Here is a 22337-nt window from a genome sequence, read left to right as displayed (position 1 = left end):
TACTTAACACCATGCAAGTCAACTATCTAATAATGACCTCAATTTGTATTGTTAGCTATAAGACCTATAAAAAGCCCAGAGTCGTTAATTTATTCATTCAGCAATTGTTTATTGAGTACCTACTCTGTGCAGGGATAGGCACTGGAGATACAGTAGTTAACTAACCAGAAAAAAGTCCTCCTCTTCATGGTATTTATGTTCTGACAGGCAGATAGATAATAAAAAAGATAGACCACCGGAAAAACGCCTATCTGTACTACATTGCATTTTTAACTCGATAGAATTGCCTTTCACAATATGACAGCATGAGAGTTAGCCTCAACTTTTTATCATAGACCAATATCAGCAAGCCATATGTGAAATCTCTGCTGCACTTTTTTTTGGTAGAAAAACTAATTATAAAACCAATTTGGTCTATATTTTTAAAAACACATTAAAAATGCACATAGGCTTCATTTCAACAATTTCATTTCTAGGAATTTACCCCAAGAAAATAACCATGAATATTCATAAAGCTTTATCCACGGGAATATTAGTTGCAGAGTTTTTATACTTACAAAAACAAACTGAAAAGAACATCACATATGACAATCTAGAGCCATTTAAATAAACATTTGGCCGTCCATGTAATGGAATATCACACAGCCATTAGAAAGGATGTCATAGAAAAATATGGCATAAAAGATGTTCACAGTGTATTTAGTATTTAGTGGGGGAAAAGCCAGTTACAAAATGATACTCCATACGCTATTTACAGGGTTATGCCACTAAAATGTGTATCTGGAAGAACATATACCAAAATACCAATTATTATTGCTGGATGATGGGATTATGGATAATTTTAGCTTTCTCAGTTTGCTTGTCATAACTTCAAAATTTTCTACCATAAACAGGTAAATTTATTTTATCTGCTGCCCTAGATTTTTTTTTTTTTTTTTTTTGAGGAAGATCAGCCCTGAGCTAACTGCTGCCAATCCTCCTCTTTTTGCTGAGGAAGCCTGGCCCTGAGCTAACATCTGTGCCCATCTTCCTCCATTTTATATATGGGACACCTACCACAGCATGGCTTGCCCAGCTGTGCCATGTCCGCACCCGGGATCCGAACCGGGCAAACCCTGGGCCGCCGAGAAGCAGAACGTGTGCACTTAACCACTGGGCCACTGGGCCGGCCCCTGCTTTAGATTTTTTAAAGTTGTGTTTTCATTTTTATTTTTGGTAAGGAAAAGTCACTGAACATTTCTGACTTGAATATCAATAACCAAATCTTTCAAATGTCTTTCAGATAGTTGAAGACATTCTGGAAATAAATATTATGATGGCTACAACTCTCCTTGTCGTAACACTGTAGCTGGGAAGGAGATAAAGTGTCCTGGGCTCTTTAGCGACTAGCCTAAACGAAAACTAGTCCCCAAACACCAGCGTCCTCAGAAGCCTCTGGAAAGCATGCACAGGTGCAGACTTGCTGTAGGAATACCACGTGCCTCCAGCATTCACTGATTATTGATCGATCATAATGCCTCTCCCTGTCAGATTTTCCCCTCTCCCCTACCTCTCCTAGTTAAGAAAAACACACATACGAACACATATGCACACACACACATAAATGAATGCATACACACTCGTGCACACACACACTCATAGGATCCTGCAATGGCAAGTTGTTAGAGAGGATTTGTGTGTGTGTGTGGTCATAATAGCTTATAACATTGTGAAATTTCAGTTGTACGTTATCATTTGTCACACACCAAATAAGTATGCCCCTTCACCCCTTGTGCCCACCCTCCACCCCCTTCCCCCATTAACCACTAATTTGTTCTTAGAGAACATTTTTTAGTGAAATTCAAGGGAGGAAGAGAAAAACCCTCTTATGCATAATAAGAAGCCAAAAGCTGCGTGGGAATTGAAAAGAGATTAACCCTTCCAGAATCCCAATGCTAGGTGTTTGAATTTTAATATATACTTTATAAATAAATATATATAAATTATACATATTAATTAGATGGATAATTTTTTCCAGGCTGATCGTAAAGAAAAGAAAGCAAGCTACCGCTCCAAGTGCATACCCCTCAGTGAATTTTCCCGTCTCCATCCTCAGGATCTTTTTCTATGCTACTTTGAAAATTGAAAAAAAAAAAATGACACACCCCACACTGACGTCTTGAAAAATTAAAAGGTATCTAGGAGAAATAACCAAGCTCTGGACTTCAAAGCCTATGGGCTGAGGGGAGGCACAGCCAGGTGAGGGAGAGGCACACCACAGTCTGGGTGGAGAGGACTCCCACTCTGGGATCAGGGCCCCAGGAAGCACCCAACAGCAAGGAAGGCCAAGGCCAAGGCTGACTGACAGATTGAACTAGTGAAGACACCCTGGCCCTTTTTGTATATAGACAGTTTATTATTCGCATTGACAGCAAAGAAATAGCCAAAACTCCAGCTCTCTGTTGTCCTTGTCCCACATAGCAAAAGGATGACCCCAGAAGAACAGAGGCTGGAAGATGGCAACACAAGCTGTGGGACATCCCATTGCTGTGGAGCTAATTCTAGACGCAGCTAGGTGGTCCTATACCCTGCAGCTATACTCCAAAGGGACAAGGCAGAAAACTTCGTACCCCTCACACAATGAGAAACTGGAGGTGATGGCCTCGGACCACCTCCGCGCAGTCCTCCCCATACTCATGTTCTGGGAGAATAATATGGTGTTCTGCCAAGACTCAGATGCACTGTGGTTCATGGCTTTGCCTGAATGACCTATGTGGATATGGGTAGAGTTGCCAGGGTGACACGTGGAGTTGTTCTCCTACAGGCCCTGCACGGATTCCATCATCATGACTCTTAGGTAAAGACTCAAGGAAACCTTTGCAGTTCTGTGAATACTCGTTTGCAAAGGGTAGGAGGAAACCAGCCCCTCAACCAACCATACTCAGCAGGAGAACTGAGGAGGCCTGGATCACCTGGCCCACAGACCATCTGATTGTTAACTTGCAAATAGTATGCTAACCAATTTTACTGATGGTCTCTCCCACCTTCAAGACAAGGAAATTAGTGACTGGGTTATGGGGATAATGATATGCACCCTAGAGGGGCTGTGAAGACTAATTTAGAAAACGTATCTAAATCTAGCTCAGTGTGTGACGTGCAGCAGATGCTCATCAAATGACAGTTCATTTTATTCATTAATTTGTTTGTAATTTATTTGTTCGACATATATTCCTTGAAAACTTACTACCAGCCAGATATTAAGTCAGAAGCTGGATGGATATTGATGAATAAAGTAGACAAGGCCCCATCCTCCTGAAGTCTCCAAGCTGGCAGAGAAGACGGGAAATATATATTCACAATTCTGTATGCTGAGTGCTAAGCAGGAAAACTGTGTGTTATACTAACATATTGAGAGACACAGAAATACAACGTACATGGTAACTATTACAGCTTTAAGGAGCCTACATAACCTAGCAAGGAGGACAAGATGTATCCATGTTTACAGAAAAATATATGAAAAACTTTCAACTCCAGAATTCCTATTTAGTTCCTTTTTCCAATTTCTCTTTAATGATATCCTCTATTTGGTGAAACATTGTTCTCATACTATAATTTTTTTAACATAGGTTCCTTTAGTTCTTTGCATTTATATATTTATCATATTAACATTTATAAATATTAATTTCTATATTTATATTATAAATTATATATCTATATTATATATAATGGCTGATTTAAAATCTTTGTCTAGTAAGTCTAACACGTGAACCCCTCAGAGACTCTCTTTTTCCCTTATATAGACCAAAATTTCCTGTTTCTTTGAAAATATTTAAAAATTTCTTATTGAAAACTGGACATTTTAGATGATGTGACAACTCTGGAAATCAGATTCCCTCCACCTCCAGGGTTACTGCTGTTTTATTGCTGTTGCTGCTGCTGTGTGTTACTTTAGTAACCTTCCTAGACTAATTCTATCACTTCTTTATTCTCTGTAGTGTGCAGCCACCGAATTCTCTGATTGATTAGCTAATGATTGCTCAGAGACTTGCTTAAATCCCTTGAACCAATAAGTATTCCATTCTTTGCTGGGAAACTCTGTGTGTAGGAAGGTTGGGGCATGACCTTGGCTCTCAGGCAGCTTACAAGTCTCCCTTAGCTGTCCCTTGCTGCTTGCACAGGGGCTGTAGTCAGCCCGAGGTGAGAGACTGGGGTCCTCCAGAGTCTTTCCAGGGCATGCACACAGCCCTGCACATATGTAGAGCCTTTTAGTTCCCCAGGAATCTATCAGAGCTTTTCAAATCCTCCTATGGACACCCCATTCTGCAGATCTGCCTTTTAAGCTTTGTCCAGGCTCTTGTTTGCCTCAACTGGCATCACAGCCATGATTTTAAACAATTGCCACTGGCTGTTTTTGACAAATGCCCTGAGGATGAGGCTGCAGCACAGATTAAACTCAAAGTCAGGACAAAAGATAATGACTCCCTTCACGAGGTTTTTCCAGGGAGCTGCAAGACAGGTCAAATAGTGTGAATGTTTGGGAGATAGGACTTTTTGAGGAGCTCCACACACAGTCTGCCCCCTCCAGTAGCTGCAAGGCTGTTGGTTTTCACAGTGACAGTGGAGCTGGGGAGAGGTTAAGGGCAGCTGGACAGGCTAGAATGCCACAAAACCCAATCTTACTGAGAGTCAGTGAGGTTTTGAATAAACCTTCCTCATATTATTGCAAGCCTTTGATTAGTTTCCAGAGTTCTGAAAAAGTTGCTCTTGACCACTTTTGCTGGTGTTTCCATTGTTTTTATGGGGGGAAGATTTACGGAGGTCTGCATTCCACCATTCCGGAAGCCCTGGCCTCTTTTAGAATAAATTAGGCATGAGATGATGAAGGTCAAGACGAGGTTAGTGGCGACAAAAGTGGAGATTACCAATATGGGAGAAATTGTAAGTAAATATTTAATAGAACTTTGTGTTAGGATATGGAGGCGAAGAAAGAAGGAGGAGACAGAGATGATGCCGAGCCTGCTGCGCTGTCTTCTCGACTCAGCTGCAGGGTCATTATGTTCATCCAGAGGCTGGGGCCTTTCACAGGCAGAATGGACTCCACTGAAGGAAGGGGCCCTCTGCCTTCACTCAGGATGGGTTCTCGGTGCCTCCACTTATCCTCATGCACTTGCATCTCATCATTCTTCAATGATTTCCATACAGTTTTACTGTGCTTCAGAAGGAAAAGAACATTTCTTTGGCATGAGTGGTAAGCCCTAACTTCTATGTAACATAAACCCTTCTGTACGTCTGACAGAAAGATAGGTCACATACTGAAGACTAAATCAGAAGCTTTTCCATTGGACAGGAGCTGAGGAAGGATATCAGACTTCACGATCATTCCATAGGGTAATTCTGGCTCACAGGATCTGTACTAAACACACTATAAGCGCTTACCCTGTTATATAAAAGATCTGTGCCGAAATATACCTGCACGTAACTAAAAGGAATTTTGATTATAGTCTCAACTATGGCAAGTGAAAATAGCTGTTTCGTGATTAAAAAGGACACACAAAAAAAGAATATGCCTATTCCAGAGGTTTAAATTTACATAACTCGAGCCACATCATTCGGAAACAGTGTTATCAACATTATCTGAGAAGAAGCTAGTCCTCCCGATTAACACTAAAGTGAACTGGTCATTTTTCTTCAAAATAATTCTCACCCACATCTTTAATTCGACAGGAACTTCATACATTTTCTACCTGAAAGAAATTATCTCCAAACACAGGAATGTTTGAATTAAGGAGAGTAACCTGCAGGACCCGTCCTGGTCTGTGCTCCAGGGGGCTTTTTGTGCTTTTGTTCAAAAGCCTTCAGAGATGGCTGCTTAAAAATAATCACAGTGTGCATTCTTGCCATTTTTTCCTTAAAAAAATTCTCCCTCAGGGGCTGGGCCCGTGGCCGAGTGGTTAAGTTTGCGCGCTCCGCTGCAGGCGGCCCAGTGTTTCGTTGGTTCGAATCCTGGGCGTGGACGTAGCACTGCTCGTCAAACCACGCTGAGGCGGCGTCCCACATGCCACAACTAGAAGAGACCACAATGAAGAATATACAACTATGTACCGGGGGGCTTTGGGGAGAAAAAGGAAAAAATTTTTTAAAAATCTAAAAAAATTCTCCCTCAAAAAAGGGAAGGGGAGGGGCTGGCCCAGTGACATAGTGGTTAAGTTTGCACACTTTGCTTCAGTGGCCTGGGGTTCAGGAGTTCAGATCCTGGGCACAGATGTACACTCTGCTCATTGAGCCATGCTGTGGTGGCTTCCCACCACAAAACAGAGGAAGATTGGCACAGATGTTAGCTCAGCAACAATCTTCCTCAAGCAAAAACAGGAAGATTGGCAACAGATGTTAGCTCAGCAACAATCTTCCTCAGGCAAAAACAGGAAGATTGGCAACAGATGTTAGCTCAGGGCCAATCTTCCTCACCAAAAAAAAAAAGTGGGGGGAAAGGGGAGGGAGGAAAGAATATGGCTAATATTGAGGATCAAAGGGGACATAAATTACTAAAAGTTTTAATTCCTTTTTTGTAAAAAAGGGAGGAAGTGATTTGAAGGAAATAGCACAATATGTCAGTAATCTGGATGGAAGCATCATGAGTGTTTACTAAATATTCTTGCCTTCTCCTTTATTTTACAAATTTGTCAACGTGACAACATAGATGGTATGCAGATGTGCAAAGCCAGCCAGAAGAGACAGCTGAAAGTGGGCAACACCAGGCTAGGCCAGTTGCCAAGCTTCAGGGATGCAGAAATGAAAGGCATGTCCCTGTCCTCACAGTGTTATGTTCAAGTGGCAGACAGAGAAAGGAAACTTTCCCAATTCTGTGACAGACCTGAATCAGGAAGGCCTCCTGGAGGAGATGACACCAGAGCTGTCATCAAGAATCAGGGCTGGACCTTTAAAAAAAAAAACAAAACAAAGGGGGACCGGCCCCGTGGCCGAGTGGGGTTAAGTTTGCACGCTCTGCTTCAGTGGCCCAGGGTTTCGCTTGTTCGGATCCTGGGCATGGACATGGCACTGCTCATCAGGCCATGCTGAGGCGGTGTCCCACATGCCACAACTAGAAGGACCCACAACTAAAAATATACAACTCTGCACTGGGGGGCTTTGGGGAGAAAAAGGAAAAATAAAATCTCTAAAAAAAAAAAAAGAATCAGGGCTGGAACCCATCAACTGATGAACAGATAAATAAAATGTGGTGTATCCATAGGATGGAATGCTACCGGCAGTGAAAAGGAATGAAGATCTGCTACAAGCTGCAATGTGGTGAACCTCCACATCGCGCTGAGTGCCTGAAGCCAGGCACAACGGCCACGTGGTGAAGGCTTCCACTTTTATAAAGTGGCCAGAACAGGCAAATCCACAGAGACGGGAGGCGGTTAGGGGAGTGGGGAGTGCCTGCTAATAGGTACAAGCTTTCTTTTTGGTTTCAAATGCAAAATGAGCCAAATGAACCGAACTGTGTATGTACTGAGTGCTAGTGTGCCTGCGGTTTCAGTGACAAAAATGTTCTAAAATTGATTGTGGTGGTGGTTGCACAACTCTGTGAATATACTAAAAATCACTGAATTGTACTCTTTAAATAGACGAACTCCATGGCAAGTAAATTCTATTTCAATAAACCTGTTTATAAAAAATAATTAACTGATTTTAAAAAGTTTTCAGCGCCAAGAAATTTACCCAGGTGATCCAAACATGCTAAAAACAGCCCAGCTATCATCAACTTTTAAAGGGGCCATTTAAAGCTATCATCAACTTTTAAAACAAAACTAAAATTGAGGGGCCGGCCCAGTGACGCAGCGGTTAAGTGCACACGTTCCACTTCTCAGCGGCCCAGGGTTCGCCGGTTCAGATCCCAGGTGCAGACATGGCACCGCTTAGCAAGCCATGCTGTGGTAGGCGTCCCACATATAGAGTAGAGGAAGATGGGCACGGATGTCAGCTCAGGGCCAGGCTTCCTCAGCAAAATGAGGAGGATTGGCAGCAGATGTTAGCTCAGGGCTAATCTTCCTCAAAAAAAAAAAAACTAAAATGGAGTTTTGTTTTTATTCTGCCATTTGTCATATCCTTGAGTTCTCCCATCTCACACAATCATCCAGTACAGTTAAAAAATGTCCTGGTGGCTGCTACTGACTGTGCCGGGTAGTTTGGGGATACTGTGATGTGTTTCTCAAAAGACCGTCACACTTGTCTTGCAACATTCTATGTTAGACTTAAGATTCTTTCTCTGTCGGAACAAAAAGGAGAGGAACGTTGTAGTTCTGTAGGTTATCGATGTCTTAAGTAGTACACTCAGTATGAAAACCTGAAAATTACCAGTCATGGGGTCAAGGCATTTCCCTGACTCTATAAATGGAGGCATCAGTGCTACCTCAAATGTCACCTAAATACATCCTAGACGTAAGAAGGCCACTGGAGGAAAGTGCAGTAATAATCAGTTACTACACTGCTAGTCGGTGCAGGGAACTCATATTCGCAAGGAGTCATTCAGCTGGTAAAATAGTTCAGCTCAGTGGATGGTAAATATCACCCAATTTACTTATTTCATTATCTATGACCAGTAATAACAACTCTCCAAAAAAAGTAAATAAACCTTCTATTTTTCCAGTTAAAAAGAGGTGACAATATCTCAACTCAAAAACTAAACATGATGAATATCCCAATTTGTCCTTAGAAAGTCATTTTCGTGCTGTGATAAGACGGGTAACGAGTGAGTCTCTAGAACACTTCGTCTTGGTGCCTCCAACCAACGCACGAGAGACCGTTCCTAACAATGCAGACACAGGGAAACCATCCTTCCAGACGATGACAAGAAATGCCCTGCAGTGGGTCTTAGGGCAGAGAGCTGAGGGAGTTTTCAAAGCCAGATAGCAGTATCCTGTGTACAGGTTTACTCATGAACTTCTGAAGTATAAGAATTATGTTCGAGTCCCCTAACTTGGCACTATGGAAATTCTCTTTCAGTCTTAACAATTAATGGAAGTGAGTAACTGGAGGCCTGTTTGGTTGATGCTGGGATCCTTGGCACCCACCATGGGGCCAGGCACATAGTAGTGGTGTAAGTAATACTTGTTAAATGTATGAATAAGCTACTGTCGCACATATGATGCGTTATATGATAAATAGAACAGACAACGTTTTCAGTCACAATGGCCCCAAAATTCAGTTGTGAAACAATCTAACTATTTGATGATAACTCCTTTTACCCTCTATGAGATCCCCCATTTCAGATTATTAACAGCTTCCCCTCTAACATAAGGACAAAGACTGGATACTTCAAACACCACGTTTACTCAAATTGACATCACATGGCTCCCTGTTAGGATCCACTGAGAAGCCCACAGAATTCTGTCATCCCCCACCCCCGAAAAAAGCATTTATTATAAAGAAACATCAGACAAACTCAAAGTGAGGGACGTTCCACAAAGTAACCGGCTTGTACACTTCAAATGTCAGATTATAAAATACAAAGAAAGGCCGAGGAGCCTCTGCACCCTGAAGGACCCTACAGAGTCACAACAGAGCGACCCTAGGGCGAGTCCTGGACCTGCGGAAGGCGTTTGGGACACTCTGCACGATCTAATGTGTGTGCAGAGTGGAGGGTTACGGCCTGTCAAGGCCGATTTCCTGATTTTGATGGTGTGCACTGCGGCTGCGTGGGAGAGGAATCTTTAAAAAGAACGCCCACCACGACCAGCACCGTTGTCAACACTTCATGGGTCTTCAGCACCTGTAGACTAGGATAATGGGCAACCCGGACACAATGCAGTTACCTGCCAGCAAGCCATCGAGAAAGGACTGAGAACACAGGGTAGTGTGCTGACACTAAAAATGAGGATCTGCAGAGCACAGTGAAAAGAGTGCCGGGACAGGCAGCAAAGGACATACGAGTCGCAGACAGAGGCGGCAGAAAGCATTCAAGGACGGGATAAGAGCACTTGAAAAGGCAGACAGCAGGTCGGCCTTGGAATTGGGGTAGAAATCAAGGAAAACAGGTATGAGAGACATCAAGGAAGAGCCAGCCTCGACCTGATGGCTTTTACCATATTCATTATCGGGAGGCCAGCGTTCTGTCACCAGCTTCTTAAAAAACTGGTTATAAATCCCATTCAGCAATATAAAAGAACAAACTACTGATACATGTGACAACGTGACCTTCAAAAACATACGGTAAGGAAAGAAGCCAGACACAAAAGACCACGGATCGCACAATGCCGTTTATATGAAACGTCCGTAAGTAGGCTAAAGAATACAGGCAGAATTAGTGGGTCAGTGGTCGTCCAGGACTGTGGATGGGGCGAGGGTTAACTACAATCCCCATGTGATCACAGTAAATAACAACTCATTTGTAACCCCAAAATTGAGGCTCTATGCCCCAATTTTCTCATCTGCTATTCAGCGGCAATTACAGTACCTAATTCATAAGGGCTCTTTCAATATCAAATGAGGTAATACAAGTTAAAAGCTTAGAAAGTACAGATTAAAAGCCTAGAAAAATGCCCAGCACTTGATAAGGGCTCAGGATGTATGAACGCATGCATGCATACGTCCTGCTTAAAAACTCAGAAAATAAAATGCATGTAATAAATTACAAACTCAGAAACACGTTTAAGTTCATACTTATTTAAAGATTCAGCAACAAACTACAGTTCATCCTCGATCCATTTCTTAATCAAGGTGAATAGTTTAAAATACTCTGGGAGAACTTTTAAAATATACATAGAAAGTTTAAGAGGGACAGAGGAAACGTACTAAATATATTATCTCCCTAATATTTAGGGTCTAAACAAAGTACAAGGAAATGGTGAGACTCTTCCTCAGCCTCTGATTTTCTTAAATTGACATTTTGGTGGGTAATTCCCTACTTACAAGACTTTTCACTATTTTCCACATTTTCTCTGTCTATGTAAAGTCTTTGATTGAAAATGGATTTTCATCTTATATTTTTACTCTAGTAATTTTCTATTATAAAGAGCAGGCTGTTGTTCATCTTAACAATATAATCCTGGACCAAAAAACCCCAGAAGTCAATAGTACTGAGGCCCAAGGCACCTCCCCCGCTGACATACGTACACACTTCCCTGTTTTCTTGTCCTTTATGATACACGCAGTCGGACTGGAGGCACTAGAGTTCTCTCTCCCCAGTAGGTGTCGAATAACGATATGGATCCTGCCTCCTGAACTCAGTCCTGCTCAGTGACTCTTCCAATATAGGCAAAGTGAAAAGCTGCCGCTCACCGCTCCACCAGACCGAGAGTTGTCCAACTGGAATCCTTTGAAGTAACAACGCCGTCGAATATAACCTGTGTATCTTTGGTTTAACTCTTTTATCACCAGCATCAACATTTATATTCTCTTACTTATTATCTCTAAGACCATCTACAAAATAAACATCTGTTTTCATTATTCTCTAATTCCTTAAATATTCCCAGAAAAAGTTCCTAACATGAGGAGAAAATAGAGACAAATTTCAATATTTGATCAATTTTATCTTGATAACTTTGAAAACAAATTTACTCTTTAAATTGCATTATTAAAAATACATTAGTCTTCACATTAGTTTTACATGTAAATATATAATTGTTTGAATATTTAAATATAGTTTCTCTTTACCAAAAAAAGTGTCACTCAGAGCCCTAGTTATACAAATAATTTAAACGCACAAATGCAACACACACTTTACACAATATTGTCCACATACTGTACAACTTGGGGCAATTATAATAAAAACCTGTGCAAGATACTGAACAAGGACAAGATTAATAAAATATTCATCGTGACTGTAATTTGATTTTTTAGTATTAAAAGAATTTAATGCATTCTTGAATACACAAAAAGCATCCAATTGTTTTATCTAATCTGCAAATTAAGCCCAGATGTATTTTTTCAAAGCAGCTCATCTCATATCCTACCGAATTCTGAAAGTAATTCATTTCTAACTTAATTTAAACTGTAATTTTTACAATTTCAGGTTTTCAGGCTTGTCTAAAATAATAATGATTACAGGAACTTAGTAAGCATTTCTAAAATATTTTTTTAAAATCATCAGGACTGTAGTACACTTTTATATTTTTAGTAATATGTTTTAAATATGAACCTTTTCCCTCAAAAAAAAATGGTACTCAGAAGAGTCTCCAATGTGAAAAAGGCAGTAAAATTGTTTGAACTTTAAGTTTCTGATCACTTGAGTTGTAAGAACTGCCCTCTGCATGATGTAATCACAACGGACAGGATGCATCACAATCACCTAGGACGTTATTTCCTTGTGATCTCTTTCTTTTAAACTTACACTGAAAGCCTGAAGAATAGCTCCTAATAGTACATGAGGGCATTACATGTCTACTTCATAGGAAGAAAAGGCACCAACACCCACAGATAGAATATCTTTATAGATTAGCTGTTTATTTACTTACTAATCAGTAGGACGGTTTTATTCCTGAATTAAAATTGGAGGATTATTTTAAACTGGTGGCCCACAGTGATATTTTAAGAAAGGAAGTTAAAATATGTTTGTATACGAGGCAAGGCTGAAGTTGCTTTGCAACTAAAAAATGTAAACATCAGTCCATTTTTTTCAACATAATTACTGTTTTAAATTTAGAAGTAAAGATATTACAACATAACATCATCATAACATACCCACAGATTAGATAATGGCCCTGAAATAAAACTACATTTGGAAACAAACTGTTACACTCTATCTCGTTGAATCTGTGGTAACATGCTTTTATCTCTGAATTCAGGTACACTGATCTAGTTTCAGCAAAATATGGTTTATACAGTACAGATGAAAACCATGCTTCCCTTTAACATTAATGACGGAAAAGGGCCCCAGGGCCTTGGCTTAACAGGGTAATAGGACGCACCCATCCGGCTCAGCTGTCCTTGAATAAAAGATCTAAACAGATCCCGGGGACCTCAGGCCCAAAGCTGCACATCTAACATCTTTTATGTGAACCAATCAGTTAGCAAGTCTAAGGAATGCCAAAATCATGTGCAAATACATCGGTTTTCACTTGCAAAATGGGCCTCCACTTAGGTTATTAGTTTTATTAGATCTTTCGAAACATTAAGATTATAAATAATTTGTTGATAACAACAATTAATAGTCTGCCCAAATCACCAAACCAATAATTTCAGTTCAAACCATGAAAAAATGACATGGTAATATATAAAATATTTTTAAGAGAGAAGGCCATAAGATAACCCGGACTTTCATACCAAGCCGCCAACCCTTCTGGAGGAGGGAATAGCGGAGGGGACGAGCCTCGCCTCACTAGCAAGGTCTTTTCCCTACCATCTAAGACCGTCGACCCCAGGAAAGCCTTCAGAGGTTGTATGTGTGCAAATGTCCACAGGCGGAAAGTCAGAGCCGTGCAGGTGCAGCTGCAGTGAGGCAGGATGGTTTATGTGACGTACATACCCGCCCAGCAGCTTTAAAACTGCATTAAAGGCTACGGAATCCCACTCTCTGGAATGCTTTTAAAAGAAGGATAAATTATATTTTGTTTGTGATTATTTAAGTGATCCCTACTCAAAAGCTGAGATAATTTATTTTTTCCTTTTTAATTATCCAGTTAGAACGTGACATTGACAATGTCACTCTGAAACACACAGAATAGACGTCCATATTCATTTGTTCCAATTTTTAAAAAGTAAAAATAACATTTAATGTTTGTCATATTCATTCTTGCTATATTACACCCTGCTGGCAAGAGAGGTACAATGATAACAAATAAATGGACATGATTTGACGGAGAAAATTGTATATACTGCGCTAAATTATGGGATATAAACTAAGATGAAGCTCTTCCACAGCAAACAGATGAAAGGTGCTTTGGAATCTTTAAACAAAGGACCTTAAACACTAATTTTAAATGAATATAAAAGTTCCCAACAACAATTTCTATAGCAAAATAGTTGAAGGTTAATTTTTTCACCCAAGTTAGGGGAGCTATGTGCCCCGAGTACCCAATACCCTCTAACCGCAGGATTGAACCCTCACCAGCCTCAACACAGACACTTCCCGTCCGCCTCGTCACCTCACTGTCTCCCTGATACCCGAGACCTCATTTATATGGCACCTGAGAACATAAACTTCTCAAAGCATATATTCTAACTAACTGGTCTAGGAGGCTTTCTTCCTTTTCTTCCAGAACGTTTTTTACCATTCCTCTTACTTGCCGCAGCACTGGAAGGATCCTGCACGGGCTGCTTGCGAGAAGGGCTCGCTGTAGGTCTCACGTGCTCCTCAGCCCCAGAGGACGGAACCGAGGAGTCCAAAAGCATCTGGGCTGCTCTCTTCCTCTTTGTTAACCCACTGACATCCAATGTTTTCTTCTTAAGATGCGTTCTAAGAAAAGTACTTCTGGACTGATATTTATGGCGCAAAAAAACAGAGTATTTTGAAATGTACTTTTTAATTATATCATTTAGTTTGGTGCGAATCCAAATTGAATGTTGTTCTGAAGTGATTCTCCTTCCTTGCTGGAGAACAATTGGTCCATAAGCCTTCTGGGGAAAACCTGGCTTATCATGAGTTGTCACCTTTCTTCTCTGAATTTTCTTTTTACTTTCTAAACACTTATTTGTAACCGATTTTGGAGCAATTTTGGCAGCATCACAATTTAAAAGAGTTAATTGGAAATTACTTTCCTCGGGAACATCACTAGCATTCAAAATCTCTGATTTTTCCAGAAACACAGAAGGTCCACTGGCCCTCTGATGTGACATTAATCCATGTCTTACTGACACAAAATATGCTGAGGCAGAACTTTGCCCACGAGCACCATCATCTTCTGCACTGGAGTTTAGGCCACTAAAAGGAACGCGGACGTGGTTAGTGCTGTGTGACTTTGGCACGTCTAGGTTCAGAGAAGGATCAATTATAATTTGCTTACTCAATGGGTCATAATAACTAAAGGAACTCTGTTTATATTTGTAGCGTATGCTAATATTCCGATTATTTACATCCCTTTGGCGCCTCATTTTAGACAAGTTGAAGGATTCACCTTCCTTCAGCTTCATATTTGAAGAAAGAACATAGACTAAGGCATTGGGCTGCAAAGGCTTCATAACTTGAACATATGAATCAGGAAATTCAACTGTTCCAATTTTGACTTTTTTTGTTTTTCTGTCCTTCCTTACTGGCGAGTCTTCATCTTCTCTAATGAATTTTCTTTTCGTCGCTGGGTGTCTCATGAGATTGGTTTGAGTTCCATGGCTGACTTTGACAGCCTGGCATCGAGACGCCACTCGCCATGTTTGCTCAGAAGGCATCTTTGCTGTAGAATGATGGCTAGGTTTATGGAAGGCCACTGAAAAGGCATCAAGATCCAAAACACCACCTGCATTAGCATCACATTCTGAGAGAACTTGAATTGATGCAGTGTCCTGATCGAGGTCAGCCCAGGTACTCTTTTTTCCTTCATTCAAGTTTTTTTTTTTAATGTTCCTGGTTTCACAGTCATCATCGAAGTAACAATGGAAACGGCCTTCCTTAAATTCCTTCACAAGAGCATTAATTTTTATGTCATCTTCTCTCATTATTTGAGACCATGTTTTCCCCACAAATGAAGGAGGGACATGAGGCAAGTCTTCAAGAACTGGTTCATCAGGATTATCTTCCATGATCCCTTTTGCTTCTTCCAAGTTCCTTATAGAATCAACTACAGGAACAGGGCTCAAATGGGAATTATGATTCGTTTCTTTCGTGTCAAAAGACAGCTTCTTATTAACAACTTCTTGAGTCTGGTCAGTGTCAGACCGAAGAGAGGGATCACACTGAAAATTCACTGCAGAACCACAAGGTTCATAGCACATACTTCCTAGATCTGTAGGTTTTAACTTCAAAAGGTTTTCTGTATCCGTCATTTGATGGGTCGCTGACTCAGGATAGGCCTTACAATCCATTGCAGAAACACTAGATTCACGGTTCTTATCTTTTAGGCCAATATTTTCCAGATCTTTCCAAAGGCTGACTTCTTTGTCAGCTTTCTGCAGTTGGTGAGTCACGGGCTGAGAAGTGTCTTCCAACCTAAAATTTCTTTTAGGACTATTAGATCCGCAGCTCTTATCTTCTGGGTCAATATATTTCATGATTTTTTTATCAGGCCCTTGTGATTGATAAGTCATGGACTGATGAGAGGCATCAATTTGAAAATTTATTTCAGAACCATAACACTCACAGCTTGACTCTTCCAGAATAATATAGTCTTTCTTCCTGTTTACGACTTTGAAAGTCTCTTTGGATGGGTTTGTCACCAATCGAGGAGGAGCTTCACAAACATATCCCAGGTCACGATCACTAGAGTCACAGCCCTCACCTTCTGGATCAAAACTTTCCACATTTATACAGTCCATTTCTTTGACAGTCATTCGAGGTGAGTCAATCGTTGGCTTAAAAGTGATGTCAGAATCAGAAATCATTTCACAATCACTACCACTGGTCACCACATCCACTAACAGCATCTTTTTAGGATTTGTTTCTTTGAGTGACACTTGAAGGTCATTAACTACTATTTGAAGAGGGACATCAGAATCACACATTATTTCAGAATCACAAGGTTCACTGGTCCTTTCTTCCATGCCAAGATGCTCTTCCTTCCGAAGGCTTACTTCGTTGCAAACCACTTGTGGTCGTTCTAGTTCTAACTGAAGATGAACACCAGAATCACATTTTACTTCAGAAACACTAGGTTCACCGTCCTTATTTTCTAGGTCATTATGATCCCTCTTTTGCAAGTTCATTTCTTTGCCAGCCACAGGAGACTGATCAGCCACAACATGAACGGGAACATCAGAATCATAACTTACTTCAAAGTCTGCTAGTTTATAGCTCCTCTCTGCCAGGTAAACACGGTCTTCTCTCCAAAGACTTACTCCTTTAACGGCTTTCTGAGGCCAGTCAGCCACTGACTGAAGAGGATCATCAGAAGCAAAATTGATTTCAGGATCACAAGGATCACTGCTCTTATCATCCAGACTGGCATGTTCCCCTTCCAAACCATGTGGGTGCTCAACCGCAGATTGAAGGGGGACATTGGAAACGTAAACGAGCTCAGAATCACCGGGATTCTCACCATCCACACAAACATGCCCCTCTCTCAGAGGATTTGTTTCTGTAACAGCCTCTTGAATTTCATCAGCCACACACTGAAGAGGTTCATCAGAATCAAAATTTATTTTAGAATCACTAGGTTCAACAATCTTATCTTCCAAGTCAACATGTTCCTTCCAAAGGTCCATCTCCTTAACAACTTCTCCAGTTTGGCCAGCCACTGACTGAAAAGGGACACCGGAATCATATACAATTTCAAAACCCTTAGACTCATCCCTCTTACCTTCCACATCAACTTCATCCTTCCAAAGGCTTATTTCTTGAACAGTATCTCTAAGCCGGTCAGCCACTGACTGAAAAGGGTCATCAGAATCAAAACTCATTTCTGAACCACAAGATTTCTTGTGCTTATCTTCCAATTCAAGATGCTCCTGCTCCAAAATAGTGATTTGAGGTTGATCAATTATTGATTGAACCAAGAAATCAGAATCCAAACTCATTTCAGAACCACTATATTGGCTGCCCTTATCTTCCAAGTACACATGATCTTCATTCTCAAGGTTTATTCCTTCAAGAGCGACTTCAGGTTGGTCAGCCTGTGGCTGAAGAGAAACATCAGAATCATGTATTAATTTAGAACCACTGGGTCCATCAACCTTATTTTCCAGACCAATACCCTCCTCCTTGCATAGGTTTGGTTTTCTAACTGCTTCCTGAAATTGTTCAGTCAATGGCTGAAGAGCAGGGTTATTAGAATCAAAACTTATTCTACAGTCGCGAGGTTCACTGTTTGGATCTTCCACATCAATATCCACATCACGGCCACAACACAACAACAGCTGATCTTCCACATCAACATGTTTTTCCTTCCAAAGGGCTAGTTGAGGTTGGTCAGTGAGTGAATGAGGAGGGGCACTAATATCCAAATTTATTTCAAAACCTCTAGATTCAGCACTTTCATCTTCTGGGTCAACATGGTGTTCCCTCAAAACAGCTATTCGAGGTTTTTCAGTCATTGACTGAGGAGGGACATCAGAATCCACAATTATTTCAGAGCCACTGCATTTATCACTCTTGTTTTCTAGAACAACATGCTCTTCTTTCCGGACATTCATTTCTTTAACAACTACTTGAAGTTCAGCCACTGAACAGTGAGAGACATCGGAATCTAAATCCACTTCAGAACTGCTAAATTCAGCACTTCTACCTTTGATTTTAGCGTGCTTTTCATTTTGAAGCCGTATTTCTGTAACAACTACCCCAGGTTTGTAAGTCGCTGACTGAAGAGGGATACGGCAATCCAAACTTGTTTCAGAAACACTTAACTCATTACCCTTATCTTCTAAGTTTACATGTTCTTCTTTCTGATGGTTTATTTCTTTAACAGCTATGTCAGGATGATCAGTCACTAAATGAAGAGAAATAGCAGATTTCAAACTGATTTCAGAAACACTGGGTCCATTACCCCTGTTTTCTAAATGTACATGCTCTTCTTTATGGAGATTTAGCCCTTGAACAGCTGCTTCAGGAAGCCTAGTCATCGAATGAGCGTCACAAGAACCCAAACTTATTTCAGAACCACTGGGTTCATCATTCTCCCTCTCTAAGTGTACACACTCTTCTTTTTGAATGATTATTTCTTTAACAGCTACTTCAGGTTGATCAGTCCCTGAATGAAGAGGTATGTCAGAATCAAAAGTTATTTCAGAAACACAAGATTCGTTACTCTTATTTTCCAGATGAGTAAGTTCCTCCTCATAAACAGCTACTTGCGATTGGTCAACTACTAAAGAGAAAGGAATATCGGAATCAAAAGTCATTTCAGAACTGTTTGACTCATAACTCTCATCTCCCAGGTGACTGTGCCTTTTTCTTATTTCCTCAACATCAAGCCCGGAATGCTCAGTAACTGACAGCAGAGGGGGATCTGAATCAAAAGTCAGCTCGGAACTAGAGCCCCCATAGCTCTTCACTTCCATGTCAACGTTTAACTCTTTCAGATTTATTTCACCCAGAGCCCTTTCAGGTTGATGATTAGCTAACTGATCAAAAGAAGCATGAGAATCAAAACTTAGATCAGAAACACTGGATTTGCCACTCTTATTCTCCTGGTCAATAGCTACTTCTCGACAGTTTCTTTCTTTAACTGCTATCTGGGATTGGTCAACCACTAATCGAGCACCAGTGTGAAAACTCATCTCAGGACCATGAGATTCACAGTCCATGTCCCCAAGGCCATGCTTCTCTTTAAGAAGATTTATTTCTTCAACAGCCCTCTGAGGTTCATCAGTCACTGTCTCAAGAGAGACATCACTGGGTTTATGGTTCTTACCTCTTAGGTAGATACATCTATCCTTTAGGTGTCTTTCCTTGACAGCCAGTTGGGGATGGTCAACTACTGACTGAAGAGAAACACCACAATCAAAACTTGTTTCAGAACAACTTGATCCATAGTTCTTACCAACCAAGCCAATGTGAATCTTCTTCCGAAGTTTTGTTTCTGTGACAGCCACTGGGAGTGGGTCAAGCACTGACTGAAGCGGGAAAACAGAATCAGCACTTATTTCAGAGCTACTAGATCCATAGTCCTTATCAACCAAGCCAACGTGTACCTCCTTAGGAAGATTTATTTCCTTTGCAGGCTGTCTGAGGTAGTCATCAGTTGACTGAAGTGAGGCACCACAATCAAAATTAATCTCAGAATCACTAGATGCATAGCGTTCACCAACCAAGCTAATATGCATTGCCTTCTGAAAACTTGTGTCTTTAACAATTACTTGAGTTCGGTTAGTAGCCAATTGAAGAGAGCCACTACAGTCAGAACTTACTTCAGAAACACAAGATTTGTTATTCTTATCCTGCAAATCAGCATGTACTTCCTTTGAAAGGTTTATTTCTTTGGAAGTCCCTTTCAACTGGTCAGTCAGTGAATGAAAAGAGTAAGTGCAATCAAAACTCATTTCAGAACCCCTTAATTCACAGTTCTTGTCTTCTTGGTCAATTTGCTCCTCATTCCAAAGGTCTTGTACAGCGTCTTGGGGTTGATCAGATACTGAGTGAAGAGAGCCACAGTCAAACTTCATTTCGGAACTCACTAAGTTCTTCTGTTCCAAAAGGACTGACTTGTTAAAAACCAAATGCTTTGTTTCTCGGGTACAATCCAAATTAGAGAAGAATTTCTCATGACGCTTTGGAATGCCATCTTCAAAGATTCCTTTATCAGAAGCCATGTCAATTTCATTCGGGTTGATTACTGGATTTACTGCTAATTTGGAAAGAGACTCAAATTTTAAGCAGCCTTCAGTACCCACAAACTCAGGGAATTTAAAGCCAGTTGACAAAGTTTTACCCTGAGATTTTACATCTTCCTTTATAATCAATTTATCTGAATTTATACATAAAGATTTCTTATTTGATTCTTTAGTTTTCTGATATGAAACTGAAGACGTTTCTAGAGGGGATGACAGCATAGGATTTCTAGAGCCCCTGTCCAGCGACTCAGGGCATCTGTCAACTTTGTTTGGGTCACGTTTGCTAACTGAATTCAGAAGGGCTGCTAATGGTAACCCAGTCGTTGTAACAGGTCCACCACGAGAACGTGCAGGTAAACAACTAGCAGAGGCGTCAGAAATCACTGAAGGACATGGCAGCTTGTGTCCACTGTTTGTAGCTTCACCGATGACGACTGGATTCAATTCTTTCCTACTGTCCCCAATTTCACGAACGAGCTCCAACGGCCGCTGCTGTCCCTTCTCCAGTTTTTGAATAACTGATGGTCGAATTGAAACACTCTGTATGTATTCCTGAGATTTACTAGGTCTAGAATATAACTTTTGAGTAGGTCCAAAACCCTTGGTGGACATCTCTCCTCTGAATCCAGCAGCATCCTCGGTTATTTCTTCAGGAACAAAATCATTAATAGGGACCACTTCAGGAGGTGACACAATATTCGTATGTCTCTCATTTTGCATTGATCTAAAAAGCAAGGAGAAAAATCCATAAAAGTATTCCAATATCTGTTTAAAATGTTAAAATAAAGGCATAACACATATTCTTTTCTTTCTATCCTGGGCCAGATTCTTAGAGGACAAACAACCAAGGCCATCACACCAGGTTGTACACTGTGCATATTTCAGGGAGCGAATCAGAGTGGAAGATGGAGGTGCCTCCACCAACCGCTACTAGTAAACACAAATGGCTCCCAAACACGAGGAAAATGTAAATAAAGCACATATCATTTTTCAGTTATCAGAGTGGGAAATAGCAAAAAGTTTAACACAAGTTGCTCAGCCTAGAAGGCTACGTTTCCTTCAGTTTCCTCCTTGAAAAAAAGGAAATAATCCCATTTTCCACCATGAGAGTGTTTTGAGGAGTAAATTAGTCATTATAAGTAAAGGGCATTTAGTTAGTTTAACATCTGCGAAGGACAATTTGGCAATGTCTACTAAAAGTAACAGTGCCAAGAAGAGTCTAAAGAGACATAAGTTAACGTAACGTGGTTATCCCGGGGGGATCCTGAAACAAAAAAGACATTTGGTAAAAACTGAGGAATTCTGCATAAACTATAGAATTTAGTTAATGTATTAATATCAGTCCATTAATGTAACAAATGTACCACATGGATGTGAGGTGTTTGGAAGAGGGAACTGGATCAGTGAGTATATGGGAACTCTCTGTACTACCTTCACAACTTCTCAGTAAACTGATAACTGTCCTAAAAAATAGTTTTTAAAAATAAAAAAATAAAAAAATATATTTTTTTTCTGCTTTATCTCCCCAAACCCTCCCTGTACACAGTTGTATATCTTAGTTGCAGGTTCTTCTAGCTGTGGGATGTGGGACGCCACCTCAACGAGGCCTGATGAATGGTGCCATGTCCACGCCCAGGATCCAAACCCTGGGCCACTGCAGCGGAGTGCACAAACTTAACCACTCGGCCACGGAGCCAGCCCCTAAATAATTTTTCAATACATTAACACCTAAAAAATACCTTTATTAAAAATTTGAGAGACGCCACAATTGTCTAAGAGGATATGCATAGATGTGTCAGCCACAAGCAACTTCTTTTTTAATATGTCATAAATATTACTTTCCGTCCCATAAAAATTTATTATCATAAATGACATTAAGATAGTATTCTTTGGTATTTGTAAAATTAAAAAGTTAGTAATATCATGATGGGGTATCAAGATAACATCATGATAGGGCAAAATAACCCCATAATTTTCCATACTTCTGAACCCTAATCAATAAAATTGCA

The 22337-nt window shown here is 40.5% G+C and overlaps 1 protein-coding gene across 3 annotated transcripts in view; it reads right to left on the bottom strand.

Annotated features, from left to right (window-relative positions):
- Positions 1-12402: 12402 nt before the first annotated feature.
- ZDBF2 (zinc finger DBF-type containing 2) overlaps positions 12403-22337 on the bottom strand; it is a 38693-nt gene continuing 28758 nt past the window's right edge. For all 3 annotated transcript variants that reach the window (XM_070508448.1, XM_070508449.1, XM_070508447.1), the window contains exon 5: positions 12403-21052. In XM_070508448.1, coding sequence (XP_070364549.1) covers positions 14134-21052 — 6919 coding nt within the window. In that variant the 3' untranslated portion in view covers positions 12403-14133. The remainder of the gene's footprint in view (positions 21053-22337) is intronic.

Source organism: Equus asinus, chromosome 4, assembly GCF_041296235.1.
Source record: "Equus asinus isolate D_3611 breed Donkey chromosome 4, EquAss-T2T_v2, whole genome shotgun sequence".
NCBI classification, from domain to species: domain Eukaryota; kingdom Metazoa; phylum Chordata; class Mammalia; order Perissodactyla; family Equidae; genus Equus; species Equus asinus.
This window is presented reverse-complemented; position numbering and strand designations above follow the sequence as displayed.